Here is an 18,800-nt window from a genome sequence, read left to right on the forward strand (position 1 = left end):
CTGTGAACTACTCAACAGTCGCCAAGGGCTTTGAAGCATGTTTCAGGTTTAAGCTTCTGCGATGGAGTTCAAAGGATCCACAAAGTCTAAGGCTTGTCTGAACATAAGGCCCCAGGGCTTTGGTGGAGGAGACGTCTCTAATGCTGACCTCAGCTACTCTGAAAAGACTTCTGATGTCAGTGAATGCTAAGGAGAATATACGAATATTCACACAACAAAATGTAACAATCTTAGATTTAATACATCAAAAACATGTTTTGGCAATAGAAATGACCCAGTTTATCATCTGAACTTTGACTCAATGTCAAAACAGAACAAAACACACAAAATAATACAACAACAAAACAAAAAGCAAAACGAAACAAAACACACACAAAAACAAACAAACAAAAAAGCAAAACAAAGCAAAGCAAAGCAAAACAAAACAAAACAAAACAAAACAAAACAAAACAAAACAAAACAAAACAAAACAAAACAAAACAGACTTTAACAATGCATACAATAGTCAAAGCTGGTGTAAAACTAGCAATAAAAGTAAAATAAAATAAAAAATGGTGCATGTTAGAACAAATCTGGTCCTTCTCTTGATTATTTCTTGTTATATCTTTTACTTTACTATAAAAATGACACAATAACCAAGTGACAATTTAAATAAAAGCTATAAACAGTTATAAATTCAAATTCTACTATTTTAAACTAAATATTACTGTGCTGTGTATTATATTTTAAGCAGTAAGCAGAACTTTATTGAAAAGGTTCTTGGTACATACTATTTAAAATGCCTGCCAGGAAGTGAAGCCAAGCGAACACTAAGAGGCACAATGCCAAATGCTTGAGTGACTCTAATGGGAGAGCGCCTCTATAAACACACTTTTACGACGTGCCCTGCCCTGACCTGTTTGTCCATCAATTTATATTCCTTCAACTATCTGTCCTATAACTATAAGTCTCTCAGCCCAGTCAAGCACACCTGAAACAAGCAGAAAACCATACACAAAGGTGCCTGGCACACAAATCCCTCTAAACAAACTCTCGCCTGTCTACAATCTCAGGGTGGACATTTTGACATTAAAGTTATTTTCAAACATGATATTCACCAAAAATGAAAGCCTAATATTAAGAATCAACATTAAACCACATACTGTATATATAAAGCCACATCATATTTTATCACCCTACCTTGTGTGGTTGTGATGAAATCCAGAGGTTTTGCAGCTGTGAAGTCTGAGCAAACTGATTTGGGCTCTCTTTGCCTGGATAATGGTTCAGCTGCGGCCAAAACAGTGAACTAGCTAAAGCACTACCACTGTTAGCCACAGCCATCCTTAAGCTCTTTCACACCCTAAAACACTACAGAACTGCACAGACCCTCTTACACAAATATACATGAGACAGAGATTATCCGAGGGGTGGGCTGAAAGTTGTGGATGGAAGAAACCAGGAAGGTTTCATACCCAATCTTGATTGTAATTTGTAGCTGATTTTAAGTGGAAGATTCTCTCAAGTTCACACAGGTGTCAAGTGTTTTGTTTAAAAAGTAATTTTAAAATAAAAAGTTTGATATTGGTTTGATATCTAATGGAATGACAATCAGGCAACTGTGTTGAGTGTTTAAATCATTTTTGGGTCCAAAAGTAACAACGTTTCATAATTCACAATTTTATAATACTCCATCTTGCCGTGGAGCATCAGGATTCAACAGAGAGAAATAATCTCTTTTGAATCCCTGAACAATGAACACCAACTTTCAAAAGTTGTTCTGACACTGAGAATTTCAAAAACACCTCGCTGGAGAGCAGACATTTCAATCCACTCAACTATTGTACAACTTGAATAGACGTATTCGGAGCCGTTCTCCCATACACGATTCCTGTCAAACACAAATCACAGAGGAGGTCGAGTGGAGAGACAGCAACTGTCTCATGCTCTGTCACACTTTTCACTAAACTGTCAGAGAGCAAAGCCCTTCATCACACCTGCCTTCATCACTCCAGAGACAGCAAAGTGAATAGAGCTCAGCCCAGTCCAAACTTTGCTGTCTTCATGTGGTGCCTTCACACAGAAATCTAATGTGACGCTGTGAAATACAATGTCCTAGTTTGACAATGTAGGGACACAAAGCCTTCTCAGAATACCACAGTCAAAAATTAAATGTCTGGGATTTTGAGGTGCTTTCAATGCGCAACTCAGATGATGACAAACATACTGACTGTGAACTTTTATCTTTAAAAGTGACTGCTGTGCATTTAAAATCAAAAATCTTCCTGCTCTAACCCTTAGTATTATATATTAAATTTTGCATCTATTATTTTCAAAATAAGCACTATTATTTACACCGAATTGTATTGCAGCACAGGCACATATTATGTGTTTAAATGAAAAATACTAGATGAGATGAATTTTGACTGCTTTTTCTTTTTTTTTGCACCACACTCACGTTGGCTGCCAGTTGAGATGTCAGGGTCGCCACTTTCTCCTGAGAAGCGTCCAGCTCTCTCCGCAGTTTTCTGATTTGCTGTAGGAAAAGAAGTGGTTACTCATTATAAACCTCTATGAGCTGTGCGCTGAAGTAATGGAGAATAAACTTCTTTTATTGTCTTTGCTTAACAGTAACAAAAGAACCTAGATATCAATCAGTGGCCTTTGGTAAGCACTCTGGCATGTAAGACTTTGAAATACTTTCCAGTGCTTTCTCTTGTATTATACTAGAAAGAGTGTATGCAAAATGAGAAATTACCGTCGTATTTTGGACTGTTTGGCCCTTGATTGAGAAAAGAAAAGTACAATTAACTCTATGTTGCATGTTCGTACAAAATGCAGATTTAACCATGAAACAGGAGTACATTAGTTGTTATCACTTGTAGGGAAAAGTTAGCCGTTACATGTGAAACATTACATGACACAGCATATACAAAATTCTGCAGTCTTGGACAAAAATGTTGGCAGGAGAGAGAACAGTAATGGCACACAAACACAAAAGAAAGTGAAATAAAAGGAAAATCAGTGATCAAATGAACAAGAGTCCAAATCAAAGTGAACCTGGGAAATTATGGATGTGTGTGTTAAAGATGTTTGTCCATGACTGTATGTGTGCCAGTGAGAAAGTGAATTATAGATATCGATTCCATAAGAAATAATGCAACATATGGTTACATTTTAAATTTTGAAAACACTTGTTGTTACATGCATTGGTTTGTTTGTCCGATTCAGTCAAACACCTGATGTTGGACTTTGTGAAAGTGTATCACTGTTTGACCTTTTATTGCTTTTACATATTTGATTCTACCAAAATCACAAATATAAGAAGGAAACAATATATTCTTACCTCTGAGTGAGCCTTCTCCTCCGTCTGTGGATGAAAACAACAGTTAAAGGACACAAAATTATCCAAATACAATATTACCATAATCCCAACAGCTTTTTGCACACATAACCTCAAAATCAGTCTCCTAATAGATCCAATAAGAAGAAAGAATTAAGAAGCCAAAATCCACACCAGCTCTTTGCAAACACTTAAAGGTAAATCACAAAGCCATACACAATAACAATGATCAGAATTTTGCCATTTGGATCAGATTTTTGGTTATCCGTTAGTAGCAGCTGATTTGAAGCCAAATGTTAGACTGTTAGGGTTTGCAATGTAATTAAAGTGTGAAGGTAAATACAAACTGCTTTCTGAATGATGAATTATTACCTTGTCTAAAAATGCCAGCACCTGAAAGTGAGAAAATGTGTGTTCAAATAGTGGCAAAGACACAATGCTGAGCCACCATGAGCTTCTGAGGTGGGTAAACTACCACTCTAAATCTCCTCATTAGTCTTCATTCATAGCCTTGATGAATAGTGGATGTTGTATTGTAAGTATACTGTAACTATTCAAATTGATGACTTCTCAAAGAAATGACTCTTTAAAGTTATTAGTTTTTCAAGCTCAGGCAAATGGAAACCGTATGTATGATGTTACTGTTATTTAGAGACTAGCAGTTAATATCGATGAATCTACTATGAACTAAAATGATTTTTAATATAGAAAGCATGATTCAAGCAAGGAATGTAAAGTGTATCTGTTATATTTTGAAAGGAAACAGTTATAAAATGAAAAGATAAATAAATAAAGAGATACAAATATATCATAACTATTAAAAACAAATTACAGGCAAAATGTAAACACAAATTAGTTAAAATACACAATTGTACTCAAACAGTACACTCAAAAATATCTTTATCATTATAGGGTACAACAGGGCTAAAGGCATAACTTATGGAAAATCTGTTTTGATAAACAATTGTATTTTATTTTATTCAATAAATACATTGTCATAAAATATGTTCATTTTAATAATACAGCAAATAAACAAAATGTATTATCACATACATTATTGTGCCTTTAGCCCCAACAGGTGCTTTTTTACATCAAATACCATACTTTTACATGTTCTTAAAACTTAGACCTTTGTCTCAAAATAATTTTACTGATTCTCCTTTGTTAAATAAATTGATAATGTTTTAACAAAAAAATTAAATAGTAGATCAATTTCGCACATAATCAGTTGTTGCCCGCAATCGCGTTAAGGATCAACATATTTTAACGCATATTTTACCTTGGTGTGCCTTTATCCTTGTTGTATCCTATATATATATATATATATATATATATATATATTTGAAAATGAATTATATTTATTTATGTGTACAACTTTTAAATCAAGAAACATGAAGAAACATGCATATTCACAAATGTAAAAAATCCTAAAGAAAGCTACTGCCAAGATTTGCTAATTCTCTTGCAAAATTGAAATTTGACTGTTTAGTCAGTCTGTTTATTATAACCTTTCGTAAGAACACTATAACGTCACTCACCGCAGAATACAAAGATGATGTGCTTGAGACCAAAGATAGAGAAGAACCATGAACTGCAGACAGAACAGAACAACACAAGTCTTTTTTAATGCACCAACCTACTGTTTTCTAATGGACATGTGCATAAATAGAAAAGTTATCGATGTACAGATGTAAATAAATAAATCAATTCTTATCAAGTAAAGTAACTGCAATGCTAACCTTCATCTGTGCTGTCCCGAAAGGAGCCGGACCGGCTCATCCCACGTGGCCGTTCCTCCAGTGAGGTGGCACTGCCCCCCAAAGTGTGTCCCTCCCCGTACAACTCGAACGAGTCCTGTGCTGGAATACTGTTGGAGCGGCTCATGCTGGTACTGGGAAGATTATACTGTGACATACTGGTGGGGCTCACTGCAACACAAATATCACGATGGCATAAAAATATAATTTATTTTATAATATTTGTCCACGGTATAATCAGAAATGGGGGTTCTACCACTGAAAATCATAAATCAGATATTGCAATTGTTAACATACGCAGGTTTGAGTAGTGGTATTTGCCAGTGTTGGTGCTGGTTGTGCCCGGTGGTGAAAGTGGACTTCCTGTGTCCTGCAGTCCTCCAGTGGAGTGAGAACGCAACCATTCCTTTCCTTCCTCATGTGACGTCTGTCTGGAGGACGGAGGGTACCTAATTGGGTGCAAACAGACTATTTTAGCCATTCCGTGAGGTAATATTTTCCCAAAATGCAATACTTTTTCAGATTGTTTTTTTGGAAAATAAATTCTGTTCCAAATATTGAGTCTATAAAACTGAAAGCACAAAATATCTGGCTGTAATAGGGTGTTAAAATGATTTATGCAATAAAGCTTGATGATAATAACAGCCCACACAGTCTCACATCCATTGTTCTGCAGTAATAGCTTTCGGCAGTGGGCAGTCTTATCTGCATGCTTGAAAGACAGTTTCCATAAAACTGATAGAGATCACGTGGATCTTTCTGACTGGACTATCTTCAGTGCTGCTTCACTGCTGACCTGAGCTGAGCCTTTAGTATTAAAATACCATATTGTGACCTAACAGACTATAACTGATTTGCTCACATTGCAATTTAACTGCAAATAGAAGGTCACACGCATGCAGCATTTAGGCAGTTTATCATTCACCGTGACTGCATGTCTCTTTTATAGTGGTTTGAACACAATAGTCTGATTTTATTTAAATGCTGTGCTTATCTTTGTGAATATTTAATTGCTTCTTAAGAGCATTGTGATGTTTTCCTGCTGTGGTTTCTGTGGTTGTCTCTTGCTAAAAGCGTTAATAAATGGAAGACTGGTGAGTCACACGGTTTGACAAGTCACTGTGGATACAGTATGCAAAACATTTTGCCAACACTGCCAGCTTTGTGGTTCGATGTCAGAATGTTGCTATGCAGTTGCTAAGGTGTTCTAAGTGGTTGTTTGGTAGTTACTTAATGGCTCAGGTCAAAAGAGCTCATCCCCAAGTCTCTTGATATTCTAGTCTATAGATTTGACTCAGGTCCTGGCCTTCTATATACATAACCATTCAAAAGTTGGCAATGTGATGGCAATGCTGATTTTTCAGTTGCCATTACTCCAGTCTACAGTTGTGCTGCTAAATTTTTTTTTTTTACCATCCACCAGGTGAAAAATGTAGGTTTATTCACTTTGAAAAGTAATCACACAAGTCTCCTCAAAAAGCCTCACGATTTGAGATTGGTTGAGGTACCGGTTGAGGTGCCAAAGTTTAATATTTAGGGTTAGGGCTTTGTTCAAATCACTAACTTAGTGTTATAATAGTGATGCTTGCCTTAGCAAACACCACTGATACATAGATTAGCACATGTAGTGACAATTCTAATGCTAGTTACTCGATAGAGGTGAGAACATAAAAACATACTTATGAGGACAATTAAATGGATAGTGGTTACATTAGTACCTTAATCCCTTTTTGGGGAGAGTGTTTCTGTCAAGAGGCATGCTGTTAAAACAGAAGAAAAATAAGAGTGTTATCTATGACAAACAGGCAGATTTAAATAGCTAAGATAAAATCAGGACTAATAGATTTTAATGCTCCATTACTTCATTAACATATCATTTAATAAGCTTTTTAATCACTCAACGAATACCATTTGCTGGATATACTCCTACACTTACCCCTCAGAGAGGGTGGACTTGACGCTGCCCGTGCGGGTGACTTTTTGCCCATGGTGGTGTGGGAGCGGCAGGTCTATGGACTCTGAGCTTGTGTGTAAACTGGTCATACTGTGGCAGCTCAGTGTGTCTTTACTGCCCGCAGATGAACTGCTGAGGTTTGGTGGCCAAGGCCGGGCGTTAGAGGGCAGAGAGAGGCCTGACGCCGGACTAGATGCCGGGGAGTCAGTACACAGGTCGGGCGTTTTGCCGTATAGCGGGCTGCTGCCTCCGCTCTGCCCACCCATGCTGCCCAGGCTACCTGTTCCTGAGGAGGGTGAATCCAGGCTGGCCTGCCGCGCCAGTGTGCCATGGGGGCTGCCCAGTGCTGATGGGCATTTACCAGAGTCAGGGGTGCCAGGGGAACTGGGTTTACTGCTGGCCTTACTGCCAAACAACCTGGGCAAAGTGATAAGGCAATCATGTACATTGTTGCATTGAACTGAGTTGATTTCACAAACAGTTTTCACATGAAAGAATGTAAATGTAACCAGCCAATTTCACTCAGGTGCATGCATAATTTCATTGGCCAGATTTTACTCCAACATAATCAGTGGTGGATCTGCCTATGATTATCTCTGTAAGGCTCTAGCAATAACAGTTAACAGCCTGAGGTGATGCAAGCAAATCCAGTTATACACTTCTGCTTCACAGAGCAGAGGAGCGCAACACGCAGACATGTTTTTAAATGGACACACCTAATAATACAGAGATCAGTGCGCTGGAAACACGCTCACACGTCTGCTTTAATCAGCTCTGAATTGATCTGATCTGAATGGCAAATCGTGCTCCCTGAGGAGTGTTTACATATATGCACTTATACACTATAACCACCAGGTGGCAATCTGACCCTCCACCGTCTTGTGCGCAACTGTCCTCTGATGTGGGAGAGAGGTGCTGAGATAGACTGCTAAAGCTGCATTGTGATTTAGATTCTCAAAAATGGGTTGCAGGTCTAATATGAGAGCAGAGTCACAGACAACAGGGAGATACAATGCTAAATTTTTTTTTTTTTTAAAGGCTTTCCGCAACTTTTGTTGATATGAAGGCTGTGTTCAATAAAACTTAACAGTGTTTTGGCACAAAATCAGTTTTTTAGTAGAAGCTAACCAAATTAGCTTGGCACCATGGACAGGTTGCATAACAAGACCTCGTCCTCATAAACAATGAACAAAAGTACAAAAAAAAGAAAATGAGCCAGACTACATTAAATATACACATTTATCAGTTAGGTTCATTCTCATCGCAGTTTTGTTTTGTGCAGTAAACCGCAGCCTGTCACGAAACCATTCAAAATTCTAGATACATTTAGAAACCCAAATTCACATTTTTTCCTATTTAGCTTATTCCATGGTTAATCAATTTGCATATTGGTGAGCCTATTTCAGTCCTATCCTCACTGCATTGGGTCATCCCTTGATGTGCACAGTGAAATCTGGTCTTGAACCAAAACCAGTTTAAGAACCACTGATTTAGATTACATCCTGGTCTATTTATCAGAGCTACTGTGGGCTGCTGACAAGATTTCAGGTCGTCTAATGGTGGCTGGAAGAGATACAAAAAGTGAGAATGTGACTAAAACAATGGATAAGACTAAAACAATGAGCTCCGTGATCCATCACAAAATTTCCTAGATCTCCTAGGTAAGCTTAAACTTATTGGCGAACCAATTCAGCAGTGCAGCGCAGCCCGAGGCAGCTCACATACTAAGGAAACATGCTGGGACGTTTCCTCTGCTCTGGCCAAGAGGTCACGACATCACATGAGTGAGCCAAACCACAAAAAGCAATTGTTCTTTCTTGCTGTCTGCCTGTGTCCATTTGTCTCAAGCTAACTGCCTTCTTTGCTTTCATATTTTAATCGTATCTCTGCTTATGTCTGCCTTTTGTCATCTTTGTCTAACATTTCTTGTCCTCCTATTACCCCAGTCATTTTTTTCAGAAAGAAAGTCAGTTACCTGCGGAATGTGGGGGATGCAATGTCTGGGTATTTGGAGCCTGGCTGTCTGAGTCCAGATTGGGTGGACGTGGGACTGGATTTGGGGGAGGTAGACAACCCTGTTCCGTCCTGATCTGACCCTGCCACTTTCTCTTTATCCGTCTGGTTGATGGTGATGGGACTTGAGCGTCCTGAGCTTACTTTCCCGGGGTCTCTTCTCTTTGTGCTGGTTGGGGTTCCTACCACCCCTCCACTACCTCCCGCAGACTTTCCACTGACATTTGAATCAATGCTGCTAGAGCTAGAACGATGCCCGCTGCGGCCCACCACGCTGCTTCCCCCACTAGATGACTTTGCTGGTCTAGGTAGGGAGCGATACTGGAGTGGAACCTTTGAGCCTCCACAACCTAACAAAACAGCGTCGTCTTGGTGTTGAGCACCATCAAGACTCGTCTTCCGCCCATTGCCGATTCCTGTGCCCTTTCCGATGCCTGCAGACTTGGGTACCTTGCCTAGAGTAGCAGAACCACTGGTCAGAGTGGCTCCGCTGGCTGTGATGAGGGCTCCAGCGGGACCTGGAATCTTCTTAAAGCCAAAGGAGCTTGTGGTAGGCGGCCGACCGATGCCTGAGGGTGGCTTCTTCCCTTCATCTCCGCTACTCTTGCCCGCATCTGATGGTGAGCGCTGAATACTTGGACTCTTAGATGGGGCCTTGCCTTTCTCAGATGCTTTGGCATCATCTGTTTTACCTGTCAGCACAAAGATGTTTGTTATGGCACTGGTACCTCCTGTTTAATCATTCAATACTGCAAGCCATGGGTGGTCAGCTTTTGCACATTTTTTTGCAAATACTTTCACAACCCAATCAATCATCACCAATACAATGCAAAGCCACTCTGCCAAACACTGCTGTGTTCTAGCCAATGGCACTTCTTTGCAACTCAGCAAAAAGCACAGTTAAGGCACTCTCAGCCAAAGTTACTTGTTCCTGCTGAGTATCCCAAAAGAAGTAGCTTGACAGAGGTTCAGTTGCAAAAGTTGGCTGAGATAAAGAAAAAAAACAAACGCTCAACAGTCCTTTAAAGTTACCAAAAAGCCTCTACTCTTGATTTCACCTTCTCTTTGAAGCTACAGTAAGCAATTTTCTGGAATACCATGCATGAAAGGTCCCCTACTGGCAGATATCACTGAAATTGTGCAGTCTTTGGTTTTGTAACCAGCTAAAAGGAATCCTTTTCTTTCATGCTCCCTTGCAGAAACTTGTGGGTTCCATTTTAAAAGTTCTTTAGAGAACTGACATTTTCTAAAGAGCCAAAGAGTCATTCCGAGGAACTACTGCTACTTTTCATTTTTTTACAACATACAACTGTATAAGAGTTTGATACCTGGTGTTTTGAGAGAGGTGGACGTGCCTTTGGTCCGTGGTGGCGTGATGCCAACCTGGGCACTCATGCCCCTCCTCCAGGAGCCTGTTTGAGAGATGGACAAACCTGTCTTCTGGCCAACATCCTCACCCTGACATGAAGAGGAAGGGGATGAAGTCTTCCACTTGTCCATCCCTGGCTCCATCTCTTCATCAACCTTCTTCAGATCCTCAGCACCAGCCCAGCTGCTAGCATCCTGCTCGGTATGTCTGTGCGTATCTTTATTTGACTGTGAATCACACAGACACACAGAATATAGCTCACACACAGAAATCTCACTTTGGCAATCCAGCTGACAGATGGCCAAACTTTTCTTACTAGCCAAAGCAAAATGTCTAAAACTCTCAGTCTGTTCAATCTGCTGCGGCCTACTGACAGATTGCTGATACAAAGCTATTTATAAAAATGTGTCTGTGAGGAGAAGAAATACAGAAGACTAGAGTGTATGCACACCTGTGCTGCTTTGCTCTTGCGAGATGAGATGCCAGAATAGGTGGGTGGATTCAGATCATCAGTGCCGATGTTATCTAAAGTATCACTCAAACCACTGCTGACTGAACTACTGTCATCCCAGCTGTAAAGACAGAAAGAGAAAAGTGTGAAAAAATATAACCTTTATATGCAGAAACAAAAACAGCCAAAAAGTATCATTAAACTCATACTTAATGTAAGCTGATGGACCAACACACATTAATTGACAAACCATGACTGTGTCAAATCATTCAGCATTACCCATTACTTATCATGCCTGGTTAAGAAATAATGTATCACTAATGCACCTTTGCCATTTTTGAATTCAGTTAGGACATTATTTGTCTGATTTATGAGCATTTTTTCCCATGTGGACACGTCCCAATCATGCTTTGGTTTTAACTTCTGGAAATATGAAGTTCATTCCCACAAGGTTTGTCTTTGATTAGACGTTTCCAAACATTCTTCACAAGGACCAGAAATATGATTGCAATGCACGTTCATTCATATTTCAAAGCCAGCTATTGTTGACTCACTGTCACCATCTTATTCATTTTAATTTGCTTAATTAGTCCACTCTGCAGCTTCGCCACTTCAATTCTCATTAACTATTGACAATATTTCTCTTTTCCCCAGTCCTTACGTTCTCATTGCTCTCCATTTACCAGACCGTGCCTAATTAATGAAGGATATTAAACAGTAGCTTTGACACCCTCGACTTTGTTGACCCAGTTGAAAATCCTAAAAGAAAGCTGAGTGTGAATGCATATGAAGCTATTATTACCGCCAAAGCGGAATTGTAGAGACTTGGCCCAGTCAATTGCAAACTCATTTTCTGTCTATTACACCAGATAAATCATATGCTGTTATTTATCACCTACTGTCTTTCTCTCGTGTTGCTAAGCGAACTGTGTTTGATCATGTGTGTGTACGCATATGTCCTCATTTAATTAATTCTTCAGATCTGATCATAGAGATATTGTGTTCAAATCTCTAATGATTGGTGGCTGTTTGCTGCCCGGCTCTTCAGGCTAAATTGACAGCTTTACCGACACAAAATCCATTTAGACAAAACAAAGAGAAACATCCTGGCGTTTACCGACATCTTCTGACATAAAAAGAGACCACTGAAATATTCAAACCTCTTTCCTGATGTCAGTATCTACAGTTCAATTATTCATATCGATTCTAGGATTCTGAGTAATGCTTACAGAACAGTGTTGGCATTGAAAATGCAATATATTCACGTCTACCCAGGAGACATGCCTGTCCAGGACAGTTCGTCTTCTTGAAATGTTTGACGAGCTGGTAAAGATTCGCTCGACTTTTATAATGTATGCAGGACAGAGCAAAAAGGAAAGAAAAGTTTGAGAGTATAATAATTGTGAGAGACCCCGCAGGGCTCTTAACACCAGCATGTGGGTGTTTCTGAAGATTCCAGCATTAGAAAGAGGCTCGGTGGGTTGCGAGTATGTGCGCAATCACTCTAAAAATATCATTATTGATTTTTCAACATCCTTGTTTCTCCCTTATTTAACTCCAGGAGCACTTGGCACATTTAGCTTGAGATCTGATTCTGTTATACAATGATGTAAATTAAAGATTAGAGATGCCAAACTTTAAAGTCTATTATTCAACAGACCTGTTTCTTAAATCTCAATAGATGGGCATTTGAAGCCAATGTAACAAAGCTGATATATGCACAAATTCTATATTAATGCAACAAGCTACAAAACATTAAACAGTCTATATTTCTTGGCAGATAGCCTCACTTGTGATCCTCCCAGTCTTTCAAGCATAATAATCACTAAAGTCTATTGATAACATCAACAATGGTCGTGCCTAATGCTCGTGTCTAAACAGTGCATTAGTTGGAACCTTTCAAGAGTGAAATGACTTCAGTATCTAGTGGCCTGACACACATTAGCAGCTAATGCTTTAACACCTGGGCAGAGTTATTGACTTGGTGCTATGATGTGCTGGCAGTCCTGAGTTCAGACAAATGTTAAATCAAGCTTAATACTGCAAGTTGAAGTGCAAAGTGTTGCAACAGAGCACCTACACAAATCAATAACCACCAAATGCACCAATCCAGTTGACAATTTCCTAATATGCACTCTGCTGAAACCTTACCCTGCCTGAGAGCTTTTTTTCTGCATTTGCCCTCCCACAATGTAACAGTAAACACCTAAAATTGTTGTACTCAAGCTTAGGTGGGCATCCTTCGCCAGTGGGACACTTTTTGGCAGGGGCTCACTGGTTAAGGTCACCTTGACAGTCTTGTTTCCACACACCCTTGTCCCCGCTGAGTGTGTCCACTGCTTCGAGAGAATGACATCAGCAGGAAAAGAGCACCGTCACTGTTATGCAGCCAGAATGGTGACTAAAGCTCTACTTTAAAACTCCACTTCACAGGAAGCTGCACGTAGGTAACAGATTATCTCATTTTGGGTATTTATGTTAAAAATGTCTTTTGGGTTCAAACTGTTTCATATTATTTCATAATATCTTGAATTTTGAGAATTAATGCTCAGGGCCATGGGCAGCATTTCAAATATAAATTCCTAGTAATTGACCATGAGAAATGAACTGTGACGAATGTTATATATCGAAGCACATTGTCAATGATGGTAAAATGAGCTGAAAATGAGTTCCTTTAGTGCAGTTTAAGATAACATTACAAGGGTCTCTATAAAGCACATGACTAGGATTTGAACAGTTGGACTGTTTAAAAGCATTATCTTTTTTCTTTACATAGCATTTTCTTATGCTAATTCGGCAAAATATAATTGTTTGTTCTCTTGAACACATGGAAATAAACCTAAATATCAAATAATCAATTAATCTTTTAATGAAGTAGTGAATAATTACCTCAACATTTGACTAAAATTTGAAAGAGTTAATTCAACACAATAGCCTTGGGGTGAATGTCATACGTTTTGTTTTGTTTTTTTGAGAAATGTGATGCCCTATTACAGCAGTGGAGGCTGTAATAGGGCATAAAAGGCTATATATGATAAGCAGTCTGTTAGAATGGCAGGAAGCTCCGCATACAATTACACAAACAGTCCACTTTTGAGTTATCCGCTGCCGTTTTACAGGAACATGCATGCTGTCTGTTCCAATCATTCTCATTTAAAATGAATCATGATTTAGCAGATACATTTATCCAAGACTTGCCATGAATTTTCCTTCTCTATCCCCTCTCACACGCTGTAGGCTGCTATGCATGGCAATGCCCATGAAAAAAAATGCTAAAATGCTATGCTTTATATGCTAAAAGCCAATACAGATCAAGTTAATACAATCTGAGCACTAAACTGTGGAAGAAGCAGCTGATTACCACAATCTGGTATGCTTTACTGGGACTGCACAACATGATTCCACTACGATTCAGTATAGTTTTTTTTTAACAACAGTCAGACCTAATGCTGCTAGCGAGATAAAGACCCCAGAGAGCTGCCCTAGAAGCTTGCCTATATGGGCTGAATATTTTATTGAATATTTTTCCTGTACTGTTGTATTTGTGACGGGACTGACAGTCAGACCAGGGTGACATGCAGTCTCTGGACTATGTCCTTAGACACCGGCCCATTCATGACAGCAATTCCAGCCTGAGAAAACACACTCAAACTGCCTGCAATGTTTGCCTCCACTTGTGTCTTATTGAAGAAGATGTCTTTTCTAGTTACAACCCATCCATAATTCACCCATAATTTACATAAAATGTGTTTCTGACTGTTTTTGACTCTCACATTTGTGTTTGGCTGGGTGAATATTTTCCACAGATTGTTTTTTTTTTTTTATTTAAATGCCTCACAGTATGAGTGCAGCCATTCACTTTACTTTTGTTGAGTGTGCGGTGCAAACGTCCATTCAAGCATACTGTAATATTCTCATGCAATATTCAGTGATGAAAGAACCATGCAACAATAACACTCAATAAAACTAGATTTGCATCCTACGTGGATCAAAACAAATCAATTTCCCAATCACTAGCTGTGTCCATTGGTCTGTTAAATATGTTTCATGCTGTGGTGTAATTATGGAAAAGTAACATTTCAGAGGAAATTAACCATTGTCTGCATGGTCCTGTACCTGTATATATATATATATACCGGTATATATATATATATATATATATATATATATATATATATATATATATATATATATAAAGAACAAATGCTGTCTTTAAGTGCATGCAGCCATCAGCCAGTCATTTCCACTTCTATAAATCAAATTAAACCCTAAAACAAGAAATACAAGAATTCAAAGATTACAATAAGAAGTTATTAGGACATGATGCCATGTTAAACCTTTTGAATTCTTCATGATGCCATGTTAATTAATTTCAAAGAAACTCATTTACAGAAACAATGTCTGCTATCCAATGATCCCCAAAAGGAAAATTTACAGCATTTAGCAGTCTCAGAATGTTGACGCTGATAAAACGACACACTGACAGCTTTTTCAAATGTGCAACATAAAGAATAATCCAATTTAACCGAGTAAATCTTGTTAACATTCATCAAAAATGAAAACACAGTATTTTGTACTAACCTGAAGTTAATATCTAGAGCTTTAGCTGTACATTAAACCAAATGGTGACAGGCCTGTTAGAGTCACCAACATACCAAAGTATGCCTCAAAACCAGTGACCACGACTGAGTGAGACGAAAGGGTGAACACTAACTCACCGCCCTGCGATTGATGCTGTCTGGCTGTGTGCAAGCTGCCCATGTCATGCTGTAGCTCCAGGGGAGGAGAAATCAAAAGAAGAAAAGCAAAGGAGAGGGGAAAAGGAGGGGAAAGAAGATAGAGGAAGAATGCAACCCACCTGCTTGGTTGCGAAACACGGGCTGGAGGGAAGAGAGCGACATCTCGCCACTTCTTACAGCTCCACCCCACCCCCCACACCTCACCCCTCCCCTGGGCCCATCATGCACTCTGAGAAATGCTTCAGACATCCTCAACCAACTGGGGCGTTGCCAGAAGAGACAGACTCCAATCAAAGTCAGAGTCAGGGTCAAACTTGAAGTTGCATGCTGGGTAACACAAGGGAAATGATGCACAATGACCTTTATGCGCTAAAACTTTGGCAAATGGAAATATCCAACTCCTATTTATAAATTCTTAATGGTCCTGATTAAATAAATGCATACTGGCCTTAACAAAATGCGTCATTCAAAGTAAAAAAAAAAAAAAGAAGTGAATCAGTGGTTGTATTTCTACAGCTTAATCAAATCAGTTTGAAAGAAATGACTTTGTGGAGGCAGAGTATGACAATGTCTCTTATGAAATCAGGGACAGTCAAACGTCACTCCACTGGATTGAGCGAAAAAAATGTGCTTGACTTCTGCATTGCAGAGGAAACCAACAACCAGCTGCCACGAAACACTAAATCCGCAGACCTGAGCTTCAGATACACCGCATTACTTCTGTAAATCAATAGACTGGCACCACTCAGGGATGTAGAAGCTCTAGTTTTCAAACAGACAAACCCACAATCACAGAAGCAGTGAACTGTATTGTTGATTAGTGATTGTATGACAATATGTAGAAAGGACATCTGATAAACAGTATGACTGTGCACTCTCAGAAATAAAGGTGAAAAAGCTGTCACTGGGGCCGTACCTTTTCAAAAGGTACACTTCTGTACCTATTAGGTTCAAATATGTACACTTTAAGTACTAATATATACATTTAAGGTACCAAAATGGACCCTTTCGGTACAAACATGTACCTTTTGAAAAGGTACCGCCCCAGTGACAGCTTTTGTACCTTTATTTCTGAGAGTGTGGTGACTGTGCTAAAACAAATCTGTCTAAATGTCCAATGATTATTATTCTGTTTTTACCACAGCAGTGCTGGTGCCCAATCTGGCTCTGTCCCATTTGTTTCTGCTGAAGAAAAGGCAGTTCAGGGCCATTTCAATTGGCTGTGCACTGCCTTCTTAATCATGAAGGCCTGGAATCATAACTATTATTTCGCATTATTTGAGAATTCATTTCACAGTTATTTACTTATTTAGTCATCATGCCATGTTTTGTGTGAGGTTGGAAGGGACAGGGATGGTGTATAGAATAGTGTTATAAGTTATAAAATGCATAATGAGCTCAATTTTGTCTGAGAATGAACTCTACACTGTTTATATGTCATGTCTGAGTGATGGGAAAATAAAATGAATCAATTACCTGTGAAATAGTTATCACACACCCAAAAAAACTTCAGTGAGACAGAAAAAAAATATATATATGTATGTATTAAAATATGTATGTATGTTTTAAAAATGTGGGGCCCACAGTAAATTTCAGGGATTTTTAAAAAGTTGCTTTGAACTTCAAAAATAGTTATTTATATTAATATTATTGTGAATTAATAATATATTCAAGATAACATTTTAATAACTGCTTTTGACTTAAGTGCAGTGACAACATACATTTACTACTTTACATGCTACACAGTAAACATGAGTCTCAAAATATATAGCTGAATTTAAACTGTAGAAAATGAGTCTTCATATTTAAAAAGTTTAAAAACCCATTATATAATGTAGGCTGGATTTTTCTGCCTGGGCACTAATGAAACGTCTTGTTTGTCTATGCGGACAGTGTTTCTGTTTACATCCCCAGGGCAATGATCAATCCAAATGTTCTATTACTTACGGACTCTGAGCAGTGTTTGTCACTAAATCTATTATCTAAACAGATGCACACCGTCTGCATGAAGAACTGAGTACGAATCCCAAAAACCAGACAGTGCAAGCAGAGAAAGAATGGCTTGATTTTTGTATCATTCATTCTAGAAAAATAAGCCGATAGTTATGACATATATAGAGCAATAATGGCTCAGTGATGGTCCTGTATTGATCAGGACCAGCACATCAGAAGCCTTTAATGGTGGTAAAAATGGCCGTGTCAGAGCTAGCATATCTGATACATTTGATTTGTAATGCAGCATCTGAAGTCAACTGGACTGCAACTTGACTCAAAGCTAATGACACAATACACTAATAAGCACAAAAACTATTTTTATTGTCACATTTCAGTGCAAAATGAAATATAAGTTTGTTTGTAATCAAAATTGGATTACAAATCTTAGAATGCAACATCATTTTCCTGCCTACTATTTGAAAAAGACTAAAATGCTGTCTAGGTAAACAACTAATGTGTTTAAATCTTGAAATAAAGAAAATTAGAATGAAAGACACATAAAGGACAAAAGGGAATAGTGAAATACTTAGACAGCACTTTGAAGGGTTTATCCCAGGTGAACATACAATAATTACTCTGCTCTTCTGTAAATGCTTGAAGCTGAAGTTCAAAACTTAAAAGTGCTGAACAACAAAATAAGTGTCTGAGTAGCTTTCTCTATTTAGTTACTACTTAACATCCCTGGGGGAGTTAGAAGAGATTTACATTGACATACCAACAAAGTTTGTATACTGAAAATGAGGATGAATTATGTAGAAAAGTCTCAAGAGAAGAGAAAATGTTATTAACATGAAACTGTTACTATTGAATGTGGGTTGACCTTAAACTGTCTAGAGTCAGGTTCTGGTTGATTTGGTGGACTTTGATGGATGGTCTTGAATGCAAAGGGAAGGAAACACAAACCAGGAGGCTGGTAGGGGGTCTCAGTATTGGGAGTCATGGGAAACATGGTCGGATATTGCAATGTGTTACTAGAGACTTCAAATACAAAGAAAACATAGCCCTCAAAAACCGTTTCACAAGCACCTATCAACTTTTTAATAAGCAATTTATCTTTTTTTAGCAATTTCAATGCACTTTATCTAGATTATGTATTGTTTCTAAATAAATTGCAAAAAAAAAAAAAATATATATATATATATATATATATATATATATATATCAATAGGAGGAATCAACAATGAGTTAAAAGAGCAGCTT

At 38.4% G+C, this 18,800-nt stretch overlaps 1 protein-coding gene across 12 annotated transcripts in view; it reads right to left on the reverse strand.

Annotated features, from left to right (window-relative positions):
• The window catches only part of nav3 (neuron navigator 3), a 322,550-nt gene that overhangs the window by 20,538 nt on the left and 283,212 nt on the right, over window positions 1-18,800 (reverse strand). For 7 of the 12 annotated variants that reach the window (XM_058772574.1, XM_058772571.1, XM_058772565.1 and 4 more), the window contains 12 exons: window positions 10,867-10,987; window positions 10,375-10,642; window positions 9,009-9,738; window positions 7,016-7,450; window positions 6,798-6,839; window positions 5,377-5,528; window positions 5,062-5,250; window positions 4,861-4,913; window positions 3,695-3,715; window positions 3,326-3,349; window positions 2,738-2,761; window positions 2,438-2,515 (listed from right to left, as the gene is read on the reverse strand). In XM_058772574.1, the coding sequence (XP_058628557.1) occupies window positions 2,438-2,515; window positions 2,738-2,761; window positions 3,326-3,349; window positions 3,695-3,715; window positions 4,861-4,913; window positions 5,062-5,250; window positions 5,377-5,528; window positions 6,798-6,839; window positions 7,016-7,450; window positions 9,009-9,738; window positions 10,375-10,642; window positions 10,867-10,987 (2,137 nt within the window). The remainder of the gene's footprint in view (window positions 1-2,437; window positions 2,516-2,737; window positions 2,762-3,325; window positions 3,350-3,694; window positions 3,716-4,860; window positions 4,914-5,061; window positions 5,251-5,376; window positions 5,529-6,797; window positions 6,840-7,015; window positions 7,451-9,008; window positions 9,739-10,374; window positions 10,643-10,866; window positions 10,988-18,800) is intronic. The other 5 variants (XM_058772570.1, XM_058772568.1, XM_058772573.1 and 2 more) reach the window with 4 other exon arrangements.

This window comes from Onychostoma macrolepis, chromosome 04 (assembly GCF_012432095.1).
Source record: "Onychostoma macrolepis isolate SWU-2019 chromosome 04, ASM1243209v1, whole genome shotgun sequence".
In the NCBI taxonomy this organism is placed as follows: Eukaryota; Metazoa; Chordata; class Actinopteri; order Cypriniformes; family Cyprinidae; genus Onychostoma; species Onychostoma macrolepis.